Source organism: Magallana gigas, chromosome 8 (genome assembly GCF_963853765.1).
Source record: "Magallana gigas chromosome 8, xbMagGiga1.1, whole genome shotgun sequence".
Classification (NCBI taxonomy): domain Eukaryota; kingdom Metazoa; phylum Mollusca; class Bivalvia; order Ostreida; family Ostreidae; genus Magallana; species Magallana gigas.
This window is the reverse complement of record NC_088860.1, coordinates 7,537,003-7,560,051: the sequence shown is the minus strand read 5'-3', so window position 1 is coordinate 7,560,051 and position 23,049 is coordinate 7,537,003. Positions and strand designations below refer to the sequence as shown.

Here is a 23,049-nt window from a genome sequence, read left to right as displayed (position 1 = left end):
AAATTTTGTTAGGATTTGGACAATATGTTTATAAATGAGTTAAGAATTTTCTTTCACTTTATTGCTCAGACAAAAGATAAGGATGGGACAGAGGAGAAAAACATGAAGTTTTGTCGGGTCATCCTCCCTGATGGTTCCACCACAGTAGTCTGCACGAAACCGGGACAGAATATCCGCACTGTGCTCGGGCGACTCTGTGAGAAAAGAGGTCTCTCCATAGCAGCAGTGGACGTCTTCTTGCTTGGTTCAGACAAGGTTCGAAATAGAAAAAACCCAAATCCCAAATTAAGCATAGATTGAATACATTTATCCAAATTTTGTTCTTCTAGAGAAAAATTTTGTGTAATGTTATGAATTTTTAACGAATTGTAAAAGATATTTTTTTGCCTCTTAATTTTAGAAAGAATATCTTATGGTTTGAATTATTTTTTAGCCTCTTGATATGGGGGAAGACATTTCATCTCTGGGGTCAAAAGAGGTGATGATAGAGAGGCGCGTCCTGTTTAGGATGGATCTACCTCACAGGAAGTCAATAGGAGTGAAAGCCAAGCCTAATCGTACAGTCCGCGATGTGTTCAAACCAATCCTCAATAAATATGGCTTTAAACTGGATAACATTACTGTGCAATTGGTAGGTTGAACAGAAGTGGGTGCAAAGAGAAAGTGAAAGTGGGGGATGTGACAGTTGTGAGGAGAAACCAGTTTATTGGACAAAATGTTTGCGACTTTGATGTTGCGATTTGTGTAAACAGAGAGGAAAACTTAGAAAAAAAGAGAGAAAAAGAACTGTATTGTAGAACCTAGTGAACCCCTTCCCTCCCCTATGTACAGTTTCTGAACCACATTCTGTAAATATAATTACCAAAATGTCTCATGAGAGCAGACATCTAGAGCTAATACACAAATGTACAGATTTGTCTTGCGACAACTGACTCTATGAAAGAGGAATTTGTTGCAAAAGAAATCCAGTATTAAACCAAAAGAATCCTCCCACAGACAAAGTACAAACCCCACCCGGCACAGGTACATTTGTACATTCCTTTTTTAATCTTCATTAAAGGAAAAACCGATCTCTTAAATAACTTTCTAAGAATTTTTTTTCATCTTAGAAATTGTCAGAGCTCAGAATGCATGGCTAAGTGATTCTTTTTATTTCGCCACAGTCGGGACAGACGGGGTACGTGGACATTGACGAGCAGGTGTCCACCATAGATAATCAGCGGGTTGTGATCTCCACCATTGAAAACTCTGGATCTCAAGGTACGAGCCGTCTCTGTTGTATTCATCATCAGTCACTCTGCCATGTCATGTTAGCATAGTTCATTTTGTTCATGTATTCATTGTTGAATGTATCCATTTACTCCCCCCCATTACTCTTGCATATAAGCTACTAACATCAGTGAGAAATTCATCAAAATCGGAAAGATTATAAATGAAAACTTTTTCTTTTAAAGACATCAAAAAGCAAATTTCAGACAGGAAGCTTGAATATTTTTTTAATTTCATGCTCCTTCCTATTCATCGTTCATCTTCATTTATCATTGAACATTACTGTCATTCAAAATGAAAATATAAGTTGTACGCAGTAAGAGTTTTATGATGTAAGGGAGATAACCCTGAGAAAATTGTGGGCGAACATTGGGACTGACTTTAGAGATGTGGGGTGAAGCAGCATTGTTTAGGGCAGCTGGTGGAGGGAGATTGTAACCTGCATGTTTTTCATCACCTTGCATTTTACCTCATCAAGCCACAACAACTCGCCATCAAAAATTAAAAGGGTGGGGTTTTGAAATGTTAATTGATTTATTAATAATAATGAAGGCGTTGTGTGGTTTGATGTGGAAGCACTTCCTGCCATTCTGTATTTAATGTCAGGAGAATGAGGAATCGGAACAAGAGAGGCTCTCTGTTCCATTTCCTGGGCACTAGTTAGAAACATTCACAAATGTATGTAATTAGTTAGAAGTGGACTATTTATATAAACATGTATTATATCGCCAATTTTAATGCAACTTCACATAATTTGTAGAGCACAGCTGTTCAAATTTAATTATAACTACAGTAAATGAACACTTTTAAATAATGATATTATAAAAAAGATTAATAACCTGAGCACAGATTATGTTACAGCACATTTTATTTAACAAAGAAATATAATTGAAAAAATTTTGTTTATATTAATACATGTAATTGATACACGTGAGTTTATATTTACTCATATTGTTTTACTTTCATTATAATGCATTGAGTTTGTTCTCTGAAAATAGAAAACAGTTAATGTTTTGATTAAAAAAAAAAAAACAAGAGTTTTCAGAGAACAAATCTCAATATAACATTGAGTAGCTAATCCAATAATCTAATCCACTAATCACTACTCACCTGGGCATGCATTTATTCATTTTGCTAACAGCTAGTACTAGTGAGGGCTCCACATCTAGTCTCTCGCCAATGGCCGTAAAATATCCCCCCGATTTCCACATCAACTCTCAGAGCAGCTCTATCTCGCTCGATGCAATCACCAATCGTATCTTTGAGGATTTAATGAAAGGAAAATCCAAGATGGCTCATAATTTTGACGAACTTGGAATTTTAGATTTGGAATCTCGGGAGAAGGTAACTAGACAGGCTTCCGTTTCGTGCAGTGATTCGGACAGTGAATCGTCTAGCTTGTCTGCCTAGATATAACACTAACACCTTCACATCTGTGTAGACCTGAGTTTTGAAGAACGCGTGTGTGCATTTAGCTATCACTTGTGTTGTGATTTTTTAAATTTATTTTTTTATAACTTTTTTTGTGCTGTTTGTTATGCTCATACTCTTTCTCGGACGCTTGGAGGAACATCACAAAGACTGCATTAAACTTTGAGAACCGTTTCAGTTCTATTTTGACAAAACATCTGGAGATACGACACTAAATCTGTGATCAAAGTAGTTCTGACCTGATTTTTATTTAAAATACATGTATGAAAAGCATGTGAAGAGCCATTTCAAGTCCTTGGTATTTGGGTAATGTTCGGTGATGGGCACTCGGTGACGGCGCCTTGAGCTGTGGGCCTGTGAGAGATCAGCGTAAGTTGTGGTTATTTTCTGTGATACCGTCCTGTGTATCTTGTCCCTCTCTCGATCCTGGCTTCCCTGTTAAGCTTACAGAAGCAATCTTTATTCTGTTCTTGGAGATCTAGACAATTAAGTAAGCATGCAGGAATGGTGTGAATCTGACTTAGGAACTTAAAATGGCTAACACAGTGCACATGTATGTCTTGTACCAGTTAAAGTGACCATCTCCCTCAATATCTCAAAGTTTAATGCAAAGTGGTGTCATCATGATTTTCATTTTTTTTTTTGCAAATTCTAATAAAAACGCAAAAGAATGTGTGCTTACTCCTTTGAATATTAATTTGCTTTTTTTGTGTGTAAAAAAGATGAACTATTGTGGCATACTGTAAGTATATGGCTTTATGTGTGTCTGTCTGTTTGTAGACTATTTACCTTGTATTACGTGTATAGTGTAGCCACACTCTAACACTGTCTGTACCAAGCTTTTGAGGAAACCTTCTGATGTGTGTAGATACACTGTAATGTAAACCACCAAATCTTGCATACAGGGCTAATGTTTCATTAACACTCAGAAAACTTTCTGCGCATTTGTAAATTTTCAGGATTTCTGATTGGCTTATAGCTTTTTTTTTCTAAATATTTTTTACTACTCTTCTTTTTTTCCTTCAATTAATGATACCTATACATTTATATGTGGACAAATCAGTAATTTCATTTGATAATTTCTAATAGAAAGAGTAAGAGTCATTTTTTAAATAATTGATATAAAAAATATATTTATATTTAGTGGAAAAAAAAAATCTGCAGGTAATTTTTTGATGTAAATAGAATTGTTTTTGCATAGTTTTGTTTCAGTATGTGTAATGTACAATTCTTTTAATTAATAGGAAGCCTTGAAAGGAACAGCAGAAGATCGTCCATCTTTGGGTTTGTTTGGTCTGCTGAGAAAAGACTCAGCGTACGGAAAACAGGTGTCGGAGCAAGCAAAGTCGAAGACCAAGCTCAAAGTTACATTTAACCTACAGAAGAATCAAACACGCAAGGCCTCAAAGGACCAAGATGGTAAGTCAGTCAGGCTGTTTGTCTCGCTTAAGCATTCCTCAGTGGGCGGAAAAGACCTACTTAAAAACTGGTTGCAATTTATAATTCCCCTATTTTTTGCAGAAGAGAAATTCCTGGAGCTGTTATCTCGTGCTCAGAGTAGCCGCATGGACGATCAACGGGGACTAGGAACCTCAACATCGGAGATTCCAGAGTTTTTACGGAGCAAAATGGAATACCCATCTGGACGAGAAAGTGCTCCTCCAATTTTAAAACAGGACTCTTCAAAACGAGAAGGAGTGATAGGAACACCTGAAAATTATGTGCAAAACGATAACAAGTATTTTGCTTCGTATACTAGAGGTCAGGTAGCAACAAGGCCATCATCAGTTCCAGCAGATTCTTTTCTGGATCATTCTTCATCACGGGGATTTGATTCTGTCGATGAAAGTCAGATATCTCACGAGGATCAGAGCTTCAGTGCCGATGGTGTTATTCCTTCGTCTAGTGAAGCGGAAGTGTACTTCCAGACTACTGATCCAGACAGTGCCGACTTTGACGATCCTCGGCTTGCGGAGAAAGGATTACGCGACCTTGGTTTTGACTACAGTTACAATATGTATCAGGCCAAGGCCTGGGGCTACTCCCGTCATCGACCGACAGGGCTTTCCTCTCCTAGACATCAAAGCAAGGGTACTCCAAATAAACCTCCAATGGCCACAGTTGACAGGTTTTCCTTTGATGAGACTTCCATGATGGACAGTAGTAAAGACATGGACAAAACGTTAGTGAGATCTCCCTTGGAAGGGAGACCTGCTTCCCTCCCTCCAGCTCTGGACCGGAACTCACCAAGGACGTCTTTTTCGCCAGTCATGTCTTCGCGTCCATTTGGAATTTACATGAGGAACTCTGTGGGTGAAAATTCTGTTAGTCATTCAACTCCAAAGACAGACCCCGCTACCTCCCGTTATTCTAATCACAAGTCAGCGTTCCGTGCCCCCGGGGCGGGGACGGTGGAGTCACCAGTAGCAGCAGACATGTCAGGTGATCTCAACGAGTCTCAGAAAGCTATGATTATAGACATGGGAAGTTCGGATGAAAATGTCACTTTTGTGTAGATGCTCTCAATGAGATTTATTGCTTTTCATTTCAGGTACTTACTTTTCTGAGTTAGTGCTACTTATTTTTCAATGTGCTGTTACTTATGAAGTACTTTTTTACTGATTTATTTTTAAACAATTTAACAGAGTAAAAAATGTTAATATGAATTTTAAGTGAAATTTCTCTGTATCTGAGAAACTTACCATGTGTGAAATTTGTGATGAAAAAGAAGACAGGTTTAAATATCTGGATGTATAAATGAAACAAGTCTGTGAAAGGTTTTAGACAACTGCCATTTCTGTGTATGTGTATTATGGTGCTACACTGTCATTTTGTAACTACATGTATATTTGTGTAAGTGTGTGTACATATTGGAGTCTGGCAGAGTCTGTACATGTTTTGTGTTTTGTCTTCTTTTAATAACTAACAGCAAAAAGACACAAATATTCATTTATAAAATGAAAAAAAACTTTCAAAGTATTAAAATATACTTGACCAATAAAATGTGTTGTTTTAAGTGTTTCAAATACTATACACCCAGTCAGTCGGTTTCCTTGTAAAAAGTAGTACGAACAGTTGAAACATTATCCTTCTATTACAGTTGGAGTTATCTGCCTTGTTTGCCTTTGCCTGTAAATCAGTTTACAGATTTGCAGATGACCATACTGCATACAACCTATTCAATCCATCATCAATATACGGTGAAACCATTGCTTTTTGCAAGCTTGAGGACTATGTAGTAATTATTAACAACTTGATGAACACAAACACGCTTAAAATGAATTCATGATAAAACAGAATTCACTCTTTTTGGAGGTAAAAGGCAATTAGAAAAATGTATTACGAAGACATTAAACATTATGAAAAATGAAATGAAATCTGAAAAATGCACACGATATTTATGTGCGATTTTAGATGAAAACATATTTCAAAGAACATATCAACAAAAAAAATGCCGCACACCTATGCTAAAACATCAGAGGATCAAATGTAATCGAAAGTATTTAACAGAAGAAACAACTGAAATTTTAGTCTTTCCTTATCCTTAGCCATTTCTCATTTGCATTATTGCAACGTCATTTTATCTGGAACAGCACAAGGAGAAATGAGCAAAGAAATAAAATGCAAAGAATTCAAAATACGTGTGCACAATTACTTTTGAAATTGCCTTTTAAAATTAATATGAGAAAATACTCTAACTTTACTGTAGAAAATGTTTGGGTAAGGTTATTTTGTAAATCACGAGGAAATCAAATGAGAATTGGGGGAGGGGGGTCTATTGTACATTTCAAGTTCGGGATATACTTACATGTATTGGATACTTATGCATATAAGTGTATCTATATGGATTATATTAAATTTCAACGACGTACAGAATCATTTACAAAACAAAGTTGTGTTGTCATACTCTGTCACAGCATCCATTATTCTGGAGATTGACTAGACCTCACCAAGACATAGGTAGAAATACGTGCCTTACAAATAATAGTTTTCCCAAATGTTTTCCAGACTAATATACAATTATTGCCGTTTTTAAAGTCAATACGACGATTTAACTAACTTAGAGTACAATATTCGTCCAATGCGGATTAAGAACAATAACCTTTACTGTCATGTCTTCCCATTTTTGACCACTGAGATTGCTATGTTTCCTGACGGCCGGACGGGTCCTTGATTTTTTTGTCTTTATGGTAGAACGTTGGTTGTTGATTCTTCTGCGGAGGTCACCTGTTTCCCCAATGTATAGCATAGAGACGTCGCGCACGGTGTTGGTGTTAAAATGTCCTTTCCGGGTGCGCGCACAGTATTTGAGTATTTTTAAAAACAAAAATTTGGACATATGTAATTTTATATACCGATCTGTTCGAATGTATACAGACTTCAACAAAACATGTAATAAAATGTAGGATTTTTTTTTATATTTCATAAATCGGTGTTAAAACCTGAAAATTTTTCTAGAAATGGCATGTAGATAGGTAACACTTTTTGGGTACATATCTCAAATAAACTACATTATCTCGATGAACTTTCATTTTGGGAGGGAAATTTTTGGTGGACTAATTATTTAGATAATGTAACAGATATACGTCATAACGTTTTTGACGTAATCAATGCCAGGAATCGACGCCGGATCAAAGAATTCCCAGAATGGAGTTGTAGATGCGTAAAAAATCCTCGAAAATGGCCAGGGCAAGATGAGTTAATTGCCAAATTATAAATTGTGATTCAGGAACTTGCAATGATCTATTGAAGTTTTTTTTAAAATATATGACTTTTTTAATAAAGAGAAATTGTTTCTGTGTAAAATTTTCGTAATATATATTTTATAATAATTTAATTTTCAATGATAAAAAAAAATCGTTATGCTGGAGTTTATTCAAGACACGTGTCACAAGAGATACATTTCACAGTCGAACGTTATGCGTAGCATGGCGATCACAAGTATCATGCCCATTAAAAAAAATGTTGGCTATATTTCATAATAATAGAAATCATTTTAGAATGTGCATTTTCATAGGTTGTATAGCCATTAAAAAGAAGCAAATGTGTCCGCAAAATTTCTTAATAGAAACATTTTAGAATGTCAACATGAAATGTCACACTTTCATAAAAACACATTAAACTACATAAGCAATGAAAGAGAAAGTAACTTAGACACTTCTTTTAAAAAGTCGCGCAGAAAATTCACAAAAATGAATCGCAGTTAGAAATGTGCTTTTTCTCCCAAACAATTTGATGCCAAATATACAAGCATTGCGAATAAAAATAATTGATTTTTAGAAAAAAATGATGTCAACATTATATGTCACGTCGTACGTAAAATGACGCAAGGACTTAAACGTTACGGCATGCAGTATGTGTGCGGGGTTTTTTCCTTCATAAAAACAGTTCTAGAGAAAATTATAAATAACTACAAATTATTTTGTGGAGAAGGTACGAAAGTATAAAAATAATAATAATAAAATATAGGAATAATAACTTGAAGACAAAATTGATGATAAATATCTGAACTTAACGGGTCGAATCAATTTATTTTTACGAAAAAGATATAGGCGACATTGGTACATGTAAAATGACGCAATGACGTTAAACGTAATGTGACGATGAACATGTATTTTGATTAATTCAACGGGATCTTTTACTGCTACACTACGAATTAACATTAATGAAGAAAAAAGGAAACATAGAAGGGTAGAACAGACTCGGGAATGAAGGAGTTTTGTATATCATTTTTTAATCAAGAGCTATTCTTTATAATATATGACTAATTTCAGAGGAAGTTCATTTAAGAATTTAGGAATAAGAATTGAAAGCTGTGAGCGAATCACATGCTTTTGAACATTGATATTTCTTACAAATATTTATTTATATAACAGTTTTGAAATATAAAATCTCTTGCATGTGGAAAAACAATCAATTTAAAGGTCTTATTTTTTAATTTATTTGTTTGTGTTGGTTAATGAAATGTATCATTACGTTATGATAATGACGAGTGAAAATGACGTTTTTGACGTTTTCTTACGTTACCGAAATTAACACCAACACCGTGCGCGACGTCAGAGCAAACCTTGCAATTGATAAGACAGATGCTATTGTCTATGCGACAAGAGGTGTTGCACTATATAAATAGTGCCTGTTTGGGAGGGTAACTGTTGAAATTGACACCCCGAGACAACCATTGTCAACCGACGTGAAGCGGAGGTTGACAATGGTTTTCGAGGGGTGTCACCTTTTCCCACTCGTTGGTTAAAGTATTGGGATTCTGAACCGCAGATCATGACTTCGAATCCACCTGGAGTTTTTGTTCATGTTAACTTAATTCAATTTTTGAAAATGTAATTTTTCATCCAATTTTTGCATATTAGACTTAAATACTTCTTATCCATTATGATATCTATCATAATCAAGTAAATTTCTGCTGATTTGAGAAAATAATTTTACGGTGTAGTGAGCTACCTTAACTGAGTTGCCTTTGTGACAGACCAAGAATCAGCTTTTTACGAGAGTGACTTATTTTCAACAATAAGCAATTAAGGTGGAATAACACATCATCACAAAATGGCTGACCGCTGATCGAAACGACATTTTGTTTTATTAACAAGATTTTATGGACTGAAATATGTAACTTACTCCATAGACGAGTGGATAAAGTGTCGGACTTGTGATCCGTTCATCCCGAGTTCGAATCCCGCAGGGGCCTTTGTTGTTACTTCATGAATAAATATCTTAGATTATTCAATTTTTACCCCCAAACTGATATATTAGGGAGTACCCTATTCAGATATCATATCGTCTTAATCCTTGTTCCATACACAGGATCCTATTCGGAATACAAGAAGAATCTTATATTTATGGACTTTTTAATTCTTTGGGACAACACACTATCACCCAACTGCATGTTTCTTATGCATCTGTGAAAAGCAGGTGTGGTGTAATGATGCACAAATTCTATTGAGAATGAAAAATGGGATTTTGATTCCCATCATCATTTGAATGATTTAAACAATAAAATGCTTTCGTTGGTGATTCATGCGGGATATGAATGTGGCGACATTGCAGAAAAAAATTCATAACCCGCGTTAGCCGGTTATATATATTTTTTCTGCGATGACTGCTACCTTCATAACCCGCATGAATCATAAAAAAAACCATTCTATTGTTTATATCATTAGAATTTGAGTCTGACATCACAATAATTATTTCGTGCAGTCCGTGATTTTCTTAGGCTGCTGAAGGTTTTAACCAATCGATAAATGGGGCGTGTAGATTTCAGTCCTGTCAGTTCCTTCAGAACTATATGAATTACAATCAATTTACTTGAGAAAACGGGGAATCATGTGCTTGAAAACTATCGATACTAATGTGGATAAAAGTAAACAATAATCAAAATTTCCCCACCGGTTAGAATTTTCCAAAGTATTTGACCAAAAAGATATGTTTTTAAAAAAAATTGGAACTGTAAAATTTAAAAAACTTCTAAACACCAAGCAGGGTTCCAACTCATGACTCAGAGATTCGTATAGAACACGCCCCCTACAAGAAACAGAGAAAAGGGTTAATCATGCTTCATATCCCTTAATTGTCTTAAATGTTAATGCATCATTGAATTAAGTTTCCTCCATCACCGTCACTCACACTTTTAATAACAACTAAATCACAACATGGCGATATTGCATTGGCATACTCTAAAACCTGGCCTGGTCTGGTTTGGCCTCACTTTTGGCCTCAAAAAATGACTTGGCCCCAAATTTTGGCCTGGCCTCAAAAATTGGCATGGCCTCAAATTTGACTTCTGCAAACATGTTTGGACTCAAATTTATTTTTCTATTTTCTTTACATATTTGATGATTTTTATTGATTTTTTTTGGATTTATTTTTAATCCATATTAAACATCTTACTTGGTGGCTTTAGTGTCTTATTGTGATAGTCTTTTAAAAACAATAAGTACAATTGAAAATATAGTACTTATAATGTATATTTATGACCAAAGGTATGGCGAGTAATCCATTCTAATTGATTTTTATTCAGCAGCAATCAGCCTGTTTGAAATTCTAAAGAACTTAAGAATGTGATTTTTGCCCTGCCATTGTATAACCATGGCATGTTTTTGCTATGTATTTAGATCAAACTGCTCTCAGGACTGGACAATATCTATGTAACTCATCTTTAACCAAAGACTTGTTTGAGAAAAAAATATTGGAAGAGGCCAATATTTGTTTTAACCAACACCAAAGGTCACAAAATGTTTTGCTTTGTTCAAATTCTGATAATGACAATTCCCCATTGTTTCCTAAATATACAAGCAACACATGCATGAAACTCTACTCTAACCTGGAGGTGATGATTAATGACCATTGCTGAGTCAAGGTATCGGAGGATGCAATGTTGCAGTTGTTCACAAATGCCATTAATTAAATTAGACCGTGTGAAATGTTAAATGACAGGATAGGCAATGAATCTGACCTCAATGTAGCAGATTATCGACAGAAAATATTGATATTGAATTTCTGCTGGGGGGGGGGGGGGGGGGGGGTTTGAGCTTGATCGGTGTTGACAGGTAATGTAAACAAACTGCAAATTTTAAAGTGCATTACACAGTGACAACAATATAATGCTATGAACCAGTTTACAAATGTTTTGGATATCAATCAGGTCTGTCTCTTAAAATGATGTTTGACTTTTAAATGGGAGGGGGAGGGGGGTGGCGACTCTTAGTTTTTAAGTAAATCGCTTTGGTAATGGCATAATCTATTCCTTAACAATAGTAATAGCAGTGCTATACATGCATGTCTTAGGAATTGTCTGTGTGTTTAAACATGGAATAAATTAATCAATCTTGAAAAATCGGTCACTTTTCGTATATATTTTTTCATATGATTATTCTTTAAACATAAAAAAGCACTGAATTTTCAATTTCTTAAAGAAATCAATAAAAATTCAATCTAAATATAAGAAAAAGAAAAATTTTAAATTTAGAGGCCAAAATTTTTTGAAGAGGCCAAATTAGGGGCCTGGCCAATTTTGAGGCCAAAAGTGAGGCCAGGACAACTTTGAGGCCAGGCCAGGCCAATGGAGCCAGGCAAGGTTTTAGAGTATGCCTATTGCATTGGATGATTATTTTTTTATCTACTACGTGGCTACCAGTGAATAACATTTTTTTTAATCATGTTTTCCCCAAATGGCTACAATTTAGTTTCTGATTTTCTTAAAATTGTAAACATGCTAGAATATCATATCACATCCACAACTAAACCGCATACCGATTCGTTACCGGTAAAACGACTGTAATTGTATCACAGTAAATATCAACATCAATTCTAAATTCATTAAGGTGGTATAGGACACCTGTCGATAATATTTTGGATAAAAATACTAGTACATTATAATTAAAATACTTTCAGTTTTAAAATTTTAAAATTTTACCATATTTTACCATAATATCCATTACATTTTTGGAAAGGTAAAAATTTTAATTAATTAATAGTTTCAAGTAAAAAGTACATAAAATCATACATAATATCTTGGTTTTATTGTTTATTTCGATCGGAAGTGCGTCACAATATTTAGGTGTCCCATACCACCTTAATGAAGACTTTTTAATTGTTCCAGTCAGATTCCCTGTGAAAGCAAATAGCTCAGCAGTCACAGAACTGATACCTCACTTGCACGTATAGTGTAAAAATTACACGATGAAATAAAAACAGGGTTTACAGAAAACGGTACTTCCAATTTAGCACATACTTTAAGCCTACTTTTATTTGCGGCGACTTAATTTCGCCTATAAACTGGTTGATTATAACTAATTTTCATGACCAATCCTTACCTAGACTCATGTTGTTATAACAACCACACGAAAAGGGCTGGTTTGCGGCGAGAAATATTCGCGACAATGAGGCTCTTGCTAACCTTGCAAAAATTTCTTGCACGCGAATAAAAGTTGGTTTTATTAGTCCTGCAGTATCTTTTCAGTGTTTAAAAGATAAAATACATAAAACTAAATAAGTTTTATATAATCCTATATTTCAAATCATATAGCATCTTATTTTGTTTTCCGTTGCATGTTGCTGCTGCATGGTTTTCCTTCTGCTTGACTGGGAGAGAGCTTGATTTGTAAGCTTCAGAGACCAGGTTCAAATCCCAGCCAAGGCAATATCTATGTCATTTACAGATAGATGCAAGAAAAGCTTCGAATTGTCCGTTGGCGTCAGGTAATATAGTGAGAAGTACTTCTTTACTCTATGCCCCTAACTCTAGAGGTACTACTTCAGGAATTTCATATACCATTATTTGTCATCATTTATTTTTTTGGAAATGCCCCTTTTAATTTCATTTACACAATTTAATTATCGTTCATTTGTCACAACAAGTCTCAATCAAAACAAAAAGCTTTAATATTCAGGATGAGAGCTATGAAAGACTTTCATTATAAACATCAATGGTCCACAGAATAGCAAAGTTACAACACATCCCACCAAACTCTATGCATTATTGACAAAGATTGTAAAATTATTAACGAAGAATGTACAAAATGCATGTGTAAAAAGAGCAAACAAGAGACTGCTCTAGCGCTAGAGACTAGCATTATCCTAATGGTATGAAGATACCTTCATTGTTACATATCACATTATGAATTGTGGATACACTTGAATAAAAGGGATAGAATGATTTCAATTCAATATTGTTCAAAGTATCAAATGCTTTAAAATGACCAACACTGGATTTCTCAAGGTGAGCTAATTTTAGTTTTGATCATACATGTACATGTATTACAAATTATAAGTAAAATTTTAGCCATGACAATGATGCAGAGGAAGCAAATGAAAGCGCCGATTCTTAGTTGCTAAAATTTACTTGATTTGATAATATTGAAATTTTTATGAATCACAATGTTATATAAATAAAGATCTTGAAATCTCAATTAAGCAGTAAAAACAGCCATATCACAGAAACAGGTTTTGCATTTTTACCACCCTATTAATTATTTTATGGCAATAGATTATTTATTTTGATAGTCCTTATAATCCTATGTGTACTTTCATCAAATATATTCTTATCTCAAAAGTTCACACTCCACAAAAGAAAATACATATATTTTAAGATTGATAGAACAATATTTCTTTGTAAAAATTTATCAATGCCCCAGAATAGAACATTTTGTTAAACTTAACAAACCAGGTGCACTTGGATGGTTCACACTTGTCATTCACTGTATTAGAACCATTTTAACAAGAGCTTGGACTTTCGGTAGTTGTGTCAAACAGCAATGTGACGTAGGCCTGTCTATTTCACTGTTGGCCACTCAGCCATGGCTCTTTGAAATCAACGAGATTTGTCAGGCTTTTAAGCTAAGACTACGCAATCGGTGTATATTTCGCTTGAAACTGCGTCATTTTTAACTTGTTTTGATGCAAGAAATAGATAGCTAAGTCCTAATGAAAGTCCAAGGTCTTGATAAAATGGTTCTACATGTATAAATATGAAAATTTATTGGGCATCGGCACGCATTATAATAATCTTTTGATGTAAACTGACCTCAGTTCTCCTAATAATAATCCACCAATCTAAATATGGCACATTTGTGAACTATGAATAAATCTAATCTGCATTACAATGTTTTTAAATCTTTGAAACAGATTCAAGGTGTACTGTGATTTAGAGTTCATTGAGACATTGAAGATTGGAATTAAGAGACTGCTTTGCAAACACCTGCAGACATGGGAGCACTGACTTCCATCATTTTAAGTGTTATATATTTCAAATATCATTGTTAATCTAAAGCTACTACTAGTTCAAGTATCCATTTAAACACCTACTAACATAAAGTTTCCATGCATCAACAAAAAATATTGTTGTTTCACAATCCACCATTAATGCTGTGTGTACAAATATTATTTGTATCAAAAATTAAATCACTGATTGTTTTCATTAAGTCCAAGTTTCTCATCAAATTGTAAACTCGATGCAATACTCTGGGTAGGCCTGTGTGTCATTAAATATGACAAACTCTGTGGGATTAGTCATGTTGTTGACAGCACAGTCGTAGTTGATACCTGTCAACCTCTCTTCTAGGTATCTCATGCCTGGTTTGCCAAGACAGAAATGTCCTGTGATGACTTTGGCCTGATACATCTTTTTTCTTTTACTAACGTCTGGAGCAGATACCCAATCTCTAGCTGAATAGGATGCGTCTGTAGCAAAATAAACTCCACGGCCAAACCATGGCTCTCCAGCTAAATAATATCAAAGAGATTATGTAAATAAAAAAATGTATTGCATTGATTACATTAATTTCAATGATTAATCACTAAATATGAAAAAGCAAGAAAAGATAAGTCCATTAACTGTTATAAACTCCCCTTTTGAAGAATGTGCATTTACTCATTCCTTTAATTAAAATTCCTAAACAGAATAAAATTGACTAATATATAATAATACATGTATATACTATATAGAACAAGAGGCCCATGGGCCACATCGCTCACCTAAGCAACAATAGGTATAATGATATCAGCTTAACAGAGTCATAATTCAAACAATCTGGACAATGTAGTATAAATTAAATACATGTAGACCCTGTATAAATTAAAGTCCATTTTTTACCCTGCATATTCTTATATCTATAATCAAGTCCCTTTTCTAAAAGGGTGATTTTATAGTCATATCACCTGTTGAGCATTGTAGTTCTCAAAAAGATTCTAAACATTTTTTTATATATGGGATATACACCTATCTCAAACTCTGAACCCCTTGTGAGGACCAAGGGTAGTCCAGGGGCCAAAGTCTAAACAATTTGAAAGAATCAGCAATATGTCAAAATGCTTGCATTTAAGTAAAACCATATACAGTCAAAACTGCCGCAGCGGCCACCCCTATTAAGCAGTCACCTTTCGTATGCGGTCATTTTATTTCCTCCCGATAAAAAAATCCTATATAATTGCCCTCTAAAGAGCGGTTACCTGTCTAACGCGGTCAGCCGTCATCCTATTTTGATCCAAAACTGTACAGTTGACATGCATTAGGCGGCCATTTTGGTTGGTCACATGATTTACACCCGGGGATTTTAAACATGGCTTCCGAATGTCGGGTAATAAATGTAAACATTGTCAATAATTATATGCTTGAGGCGAGAGAGACCAAATTAATCGATGTATTAATTGGAATCAAGTGAATTGTTTAAACATATTAACAATGTTTGTTTTATAAACATGAATGAAATAGGTGTCAAAAATGTCTGCGGCGAGGCAAGAGAAAAATGAGTGATTTAATAATATGATTTTGAGTTCAGATAAAGTCGGTTAAAATCTTTATTGTTGATTTGTATTAAAAGTGTTTGTTTTCTATATATATGGTACTCATGAAAATAATTAGTGTTATAAGGGTTTTACCACATAATGATTTTTTTCAGGAATTTAAAAAAATACAAAAATCGCATGCACAACGCATTGTTATATATTTGTACTTATTTGTAAATATAATAGATACTATAAAAAACATTAATTCAATTACTTTATCTATTACTTTAATACATTATTGTTTTATTGTGATAATTGTTTTAATAAGGTATTTGATGTTGGCAAATTCACAAGTCTTTATTCAAAGGACACCTCTGTTAAAAGGTCACTTTGGGTGCCTCCTGCAGGTGAATGCTTATTACAAGTTTTACTTTATCAAAACATATCATTGTTTGTGAATAATTAAAATATTTTCCTTTGTAGAATTGGAATCCCAATGTGGCCCCACCCTACTAAACAAGATTTTGATTTGATAGAATTTAAATCTACATTATCTTAGGTTGCTTTCAGTAAAATTACAGCTTTTCTAGGGTACTACTTTTTAGAAAAGATATTTTAGAGCTATATTTATATTCCTTAATGTACATTTTTGCCCCCCCCCCCAAATGGGGACCATAATTTGAAAAAACTTGAATCTACCCTACCTGAGGATGATTTCACACAAGTTTCAGCTTTCCTGGCTGATTAATTTCTGAGAGGATTTTAAAAGATTTACTCTATATATTCCTATGTAAAAGTTCAACCCACCATTGTAACTCCACCCTACCCCCGGTTCTTCACAAATTTGTATTTACACTACATAAGGATGCAAGTTTCAGCTTTCCTGGCTGATTAGTTCTGAGAGAAAAAGATTTACTCTATATATTCCAATGTAAAACTTTGACCCCCATTGTGGCCCCACCCTACCCATGGGGGGTCATGATTTTCACAATTTTAAATCTACACTACATGAGGAAGCTTCCACAAAAGTTTTATCTTTCCTGGCTGATTGGTTTCTGAAAAGATTTACTCTATATATTCTATGTAAAACTTTGACCCCCCCCCCCCCCCCCCCCATTGTGGCCACATCTTTTCCCCCGGGGACCATGATTTGAACAAACTTGAATTTACACCCTTTGAGGATGCTTCCACACAAGTTTCAGCTTTTCTGGCCAAATGGTTTTTTGAGAAGAAAATTTTAAAAGATTTACACTATGTAAAAGTATGACACCCCCCCCCCCCATTGTGGCCCCAACCTACCCAACCTACCCCATTGGGTTATGATTTTCACAAAGGACTATCTATGATAAGGGCCTAAAATGGCCCCATAAAATGAACATCATCATTTTACTATCATTCTTTGTTTTCTTAGTACAGATATGTATGTGATGTGTTTACATAATATTCATTTTGGTTCAAGTGCCCACAATTTAGAAATATGACATTGTAAAGACAACCTTTTCCCGCCATTTTTGCATTTTTAGCGTAAAACAGCTTGTTTTCAAGCAGTTTTTCCTTCCGAAAACATAGAGCGCATTCTTGAACAAACAGAATACTTTAATTAGAGATGTATCTAGCCAAGACTAATAAGTGACAAAAGAATTTTCCTTGTTCAAGCATGCGCTCTATATTTGGCTGATTTTGATTGAATTATAGAAATGGTGTCACTTCTGACATCATATACTGCCAGTGAGTGCAAATAAATCAAATAAATAGATGAAAAAAATATTTTATATCAACTCTTCTAAAAAATTAGTTAACATTTTATTGTACCTGAAACACTTAAAAAATGGCGAATTATGGGGGCCAAATTTAACTTGTATCATATATATAATTCTTTAAATCTACACTACATAAGGATGCTTCCACACAAATTTCAGCTTTCCTGGCTGATTGGTTTCTGAAAAGAAGATTTTTAAAGATTTACTCTATATATTCTATGTAAAACTTCACCCCCCCCCCCCCATTGTGGCCCCACCCTACCTCTGGGGACCCTCTGAGGATGCTTCCACACAAGTTTCAGCTTTTATGGCCAAATGAATTCTAAGAAAAAGATTTTTGAAAAATATCAACAAATTTTCAATAAATTCTTATTATCTCCCCTTGAAAGAAGGTGTGGCCCTTTATTTTTACAAACTTGAATCCCCTTCACCCAATGATGCTTTGTGCCAAGTTTCATTAAAATTGGTCAAGTGGTTCTGCAGAAGAAGTCGAAAATGTAAAAAGTTTACAGACTGATGGACGGACGCCAGACAAAAAGTGGTCAGAAAAGCTCACTTGAGCTTTCAGCTCAGGTGAACTAATAATAATGACTAATATACACTCTCCCCCTCCCCAACCATAACAGCCATAACCCTTGCCTCAAATTCAGGTGTCATGAAATTTAATAAAGATGACAGCTTAGTAATTCTTCTTAATATATATAAAGTCAGTTTCTATTTTGTGTTAGTTGACATTTTTTAACATTATAAACATTAACACTACATGGCCGCTTTGGCCAATTCCTGTAGTAGAACGTGACTACCCTATAAACTATATGACTGTTTTGGCCCCGCTCTAGATTCAAATTCCCTCAATTGGGAAACATGAAATTTTTGTTGAGGGCTTCCTGGTCTACAAAGTTATGAATTCAGTTTTCCTTACAGATGCATGAGAGTAAAAAAGAAGATTTTTAAACATTAAATGCATTAACACTATATGGCCATATTGGGCCGCCATACCGCCTTAACCCCTGAGGCCATGAAGTTGACGAGTTAGTGGACATCATCGCCATGCATTCAGTTTTTTCCCCACAGAAGATGTAATTCATTTTCACTGAATGGTTATTTTGGCTCCACCTTAGGGTATGAACCCCTGTACCAGGGGTCATGAATTTCATAATTTATGCAGAGGATTCATGAACATCATAATGATGCATTAAAATTCACACAAATATCTATAATAGTAGAAAAGAAGATTTTTTGAGGTTCGATACATTTTTACTATATGGCCATTTTGGCCCCACCCAAGGCTTTAAATCCCTGACCCAGGAGCCATGGATTTAACAATTTTGGTAAGAGCTTCATGGATATAAAAACCATGCATTCAGTTTTCCCCCACATGTGCGGGACTCAAAAGAAAATTTGGCGTTTTGGGGGGCATATTTGGCCCCAACTATGACACCCCAGGGGTGGCCGATCCAAGAATATTACAATTTATATTCCTCTTATGATAGAGATGCTTCATAATAAAAATGGTAACAATTGGCCTGGTAATTTTCAAGAAGAAGTAGAAAATGTAAAATTGTTAATAGATGACACGACGCACGACGAAGGACTAAGACCATCTTCAATAGGTCACCTGAGTAACCAACAGAATATGGTACCTTCATTTTTCATTAAATTATAGCATAATTTTTTTTTTATAATTTTCAATATATCTTTCATATTTATATATAAAGAATATCAAAAGTCCTTACCATTATTCCCACAGTAACTTCTGTTAAACCCATAATAATTAATGCTAACAATGGCCGCAGGTCCGGCACCATGCCACAGTTCCATCTCTAAGGTTGTGTTTTGGTCTACATGCTTCTCTATATGAGCTTTCTTGGCTGCATATTGCTGGTACAGAGATGGGTTCTGAATTCTTTCAATCTGTAAATTGAAAACATTGTAGTCTTCTGTCTTACCAACAGATTTGGGAACAACCAATCTTTCCATTACAAAACAAGAATTAACATAAAAATTCATAAAGCCCGCGAAACATTAACTGGCTAGATTTAGTTTAAGTCAATTTTACCCGTTACAGTCAAAACATTTTAAATGGGCGGGAACAAATTAACGCGGATGTTAAAGAAAACATTGGATTGAAACTACAGTTGTATTTTCAACCCACCCCAGCATTTTAACTTGCTTGGCTATATGAATTGAAGCGATCGAAAACATTTTATTAGTATTAGCAAAAAGATTTATAAACTTTCTTTATCATCAATAAGTATCATCAATAAGTTAATATTCAGCAAGCGTGAGAAAATGCCAATTTGGGAGAGATTACACGCGAGGCAAAGCATTGTCCGATGACATCAGAATATAAGTCGTCACAAGTTTATGTATAGTTAGATAAACAATTAACGCACATATCTATTTGTACAAATTTACTTAGCAACTAGAGCAGAGCTCGTGGCAAAGCTACGAGTAGGTCTTCCGTTGTTGCTGCGAGTTGAAAATATATGTGATATGTTGTCAAACGATTATAATGACTAAACTTTCAGTTCTGCTTCTGTTATAAAAACGTGTTGTGATTGAAAGCCTGTATATAAAACGTGTCGTGAAAAAAAAAGGAAGAAAATGTTTTAGGAAAACTATTTGTCGGACACAGTTTAGGTAATCATTTAAAAAATTCTTTAAAAAATGAGATGTTTAATGGCCAGTTAAATTTTATTTTGTTATAAACAGTATGTACTCATGATTCATGTCAGGAATTGTAATTTTTTTTCAAAACAATACCCGCCTACAAAACACGTAACCTTTTCTCTAAGATAATTTCTATATTAAAATCTTTCTAAATTTTTGAAGACTATGAGCAAGTTTAGAATTGTTGCGTGCTGACAATATTTACAGACCCTGAAACGTACTACTACACCAAACAAGAGGCCCATGGGCCACATCACTCACCTGAGGAACAATAGGTATGATAAAATCAGCTTAATGGAGTCATGATACAAACTATCTGGACAATGCACAATAATACATGTAGATCCTGTATAAATAAATCCATTTTTCCCCCTGGATATTCTTATGTTTATAATCATTAGTCCCTTTTCTAACAGGCTGATTTTATAGTCATATCACATTATGAGTATTGCAGTTCTCAAAAAGATCCTTAATAATTGTTTATATATGGGATATAAAGCTACATCAAACTCTGAACCTTCTTGTGAGGCCGAAGTTGTCCTGGAGCCAAAGTCTTAACAATTATAAAGAATCATCTGGCTGATTAGTTTCTGAGAAGATTTTAAAAGATTTACTCTATATATTCCTATGTAAAACTTTAACACCCCCTCCCCCCCAATGTGGCCCCACCCTATCCCCAGGGATCATGATTTTCACAACTTTGAATCTACACTACCTGAGGATACTCCCACACAAGTTTCAGCTTTCCTGGCTGATTAGTTTCTGAGAAGAAGATTTTTAAAGATTTACTCTATATATTCCAATGTAAAACTTGGACCCCCATTGTGGCCCCACCCTAAACCTGGGGGTCATGAATTTCACAACTTTGAATCTACACTACCTGAGGATGCTTCCACACAAGTTTAAGCTTTCCTGGCTTTATAGTTCTTGAGAAAAAGATTTTTGAAAATTTCTTGAAATTTTTCATTAATTTCTAATAGCATTTTAACTTGCTTGGCTATATGAATTGAAGCGATCGAAAACATTTTATTAGTATTAGCAAAAAGATTTATAAACTTTCTTTATCATCAATAAGTATCATCAATAAGTTAATATTCAGCAAGCGTGAGAAAATGCCAATTTGGGAGAGATTACACGCGAGGCAAAGCATTGTCCGATGACATCAGAATATAAGTCGTCACAAGTTTATGCATAGTTAGATAAACAATTAACGCACATATCTATTTGTACAAATTTACTTAGCAACTAGAGCAGAGCTCATGGCAAAGCCACGAGTAGGTCTTCCGTTGTTGCTGCGAGTTGAAAATATATGTGATATGTTGTCAAACGATTATAATGACTAAACTTTCAGTTCTGCTTTTGTTATAAAAACGTGTTGTGATTGAAAGCCTGTATATAAAACGTGTCGTGAAAAAAAAAGGAAGAAAATGTTATAGGAAAACTATTTGTCGGACACAGTTTAGGTAATCATTTAAAAAATTCTTTAAAAAATGAGATGTTTAATGGCCAGTTAAATTTTATTTTGTTATAAACAGTATGTACTCATGATTCATGTCAGGAATTGTAATTTTTTTTCAAAACAGAACCCGCCAACAAAACACGTTACCTTTTCTCTAAGATAATTTCTATATTAAAATCTTTCTAAATTTTTGAAGACTATGAGCAAGTTTAGAATTGTTGCGTGCTAACAATATTTACAGACCCTGAAACGTACTACTACACCAAACAAGAGGCCCATGGGCCACATCACTCACCTGAGGAACAATAGGTATGATAAAATCAGCTTAATGGAGTCATGATACAAACTATCTGGACAATGCACAATAATACATGTAGATCCTGTATAAATAAATCCATTTTTCCCCCTGGATATTCTTATGTTTATAATCATTAGTCCCTTTTCTAACAGGCTGATTTTATAGTCATATCACATTATGAGTATTGCAGTTCTCAAAAAGATCCTTAATAATTGTTTATATATGGGATATAAAGCTACATCAAACTCTGAACCTTCTTGTGAGGCCGAAGTTGTCCTGGAGCCAAAGTCTTACCAATCATAAAGAATCATCTGGCTGATTAGTTTCTGAGAAGATTTTAAAAGATTTACTCTATATATTCCTATGTAAAACTTTAACACCCCCTCCCCCCCAATGTGGCCCCACCCTATCCCCAGGGATCATGATTTTCACAACTTTGAATCTACACTACCTGAGGATACTCCCACACAAGTTTCAGCTTTCCTGGCTGATTAGTTTCTGAGAAGAAGATTTTTAAAGATTTACTCTATATATTCCAATGTAAAACTTGGACCCCCATTGTGGCCCCACCCTAAACCTGGGGGTCATGAATTTCACAACTTTGAATCTACACTACCTGAGGATGCTTCCACACAAGTTTAAGCTTTCCTGGCTTTATAGTTCTTGAGAAAAAGATTTTTGAAAATTTCTTGAAATTTTTCATTAATTTCTAATAGCATTTTAACTTGCTTGGCTATATGAATTGAAGCGATCGAAAACATTTTATTAGTATTAGCAAAAAGATTTATAAACTTTCTTTATCATCAATAAGTATCATCAATAAGTTAATATTCAGCAAGCGTGAGAAAATGCCAATTTGGGAGAGATTACACGCGAGGCAAAGCATTGTCCGATGACATCAGAATATAAGTCGTCACAAGTTTATG

General features: G+C 34.6%; 2 protein-coding genes across 6 annotated transcripts in view; one reads left to right on the top strand and one right to left on the bottom strand.

Moving 5' to 3' along the window:
- Nucleotides 1-5,703, top strand: part of LOC105343750 (regulator of G-protein signaling 12) — a 47,143-nt gene extending 41,440 nt beyond the window's left edge. For 3 of the 5 annotated variants that reach the window (XM_066068270.1, XM_066068271.1, XM_066068269.1), the window contains 6 exons: nt 70-255; nt 434-631; nt 1,164-1,260; nt 2,411-2,613; nt 3,945-4,119; nt 4,222-5,703. In XM_066068270.1, the coding sequence (XP_065924342.1) occupies nt 70-255; nt 434-631; nt 1,164-1,260; nt 2,411-2,613; nt 3,945-4,119; nt 4,222-5,216 (1,854 nt within the window). In that variant the 3' untranslated portion in view covers nt 5,217-5,703. Of the gene's footprint in view, nt 1-69; nt 256-433; nt 632-1,163; nt 1,261-2,410; nt 2,614-3,422; nt 3,443-3,944; nt 4,120-4,221 lie in introns of all 5 variants that reach the window. The other 2 variants (XM_066068273.1, XM_066068272.1) reach the window with 2 other exon arrangements.
- Nucleotides 5,704-13,074: 7,371 nt separating this feature from the next.
- Nucleotides 13,075-23,049, bottom strand: part of LOC105343747 (protein mono-ADP-ribosyltransferase PARP14) — a 47,503-nt gene continuing 37,528 nt past the window's right edge. The window contains exons 25-26 of the mRNA XM_066068959.1: nt 19,430-19,607; nt 13,075-14,931 (exon numbers count right to left, since the gene is read on the bottom strand). Coding sequence (XP_065925031.1) covers nt 14,645-14,931; nt 19,430-19,607 — 465 coding nt within the window. The 3' untranslated portion in view covers nt 13,075-14,644. The remainder of the gene's footprint in view (nt 14,932-19,429; nt 19,608-23,049) is intronic.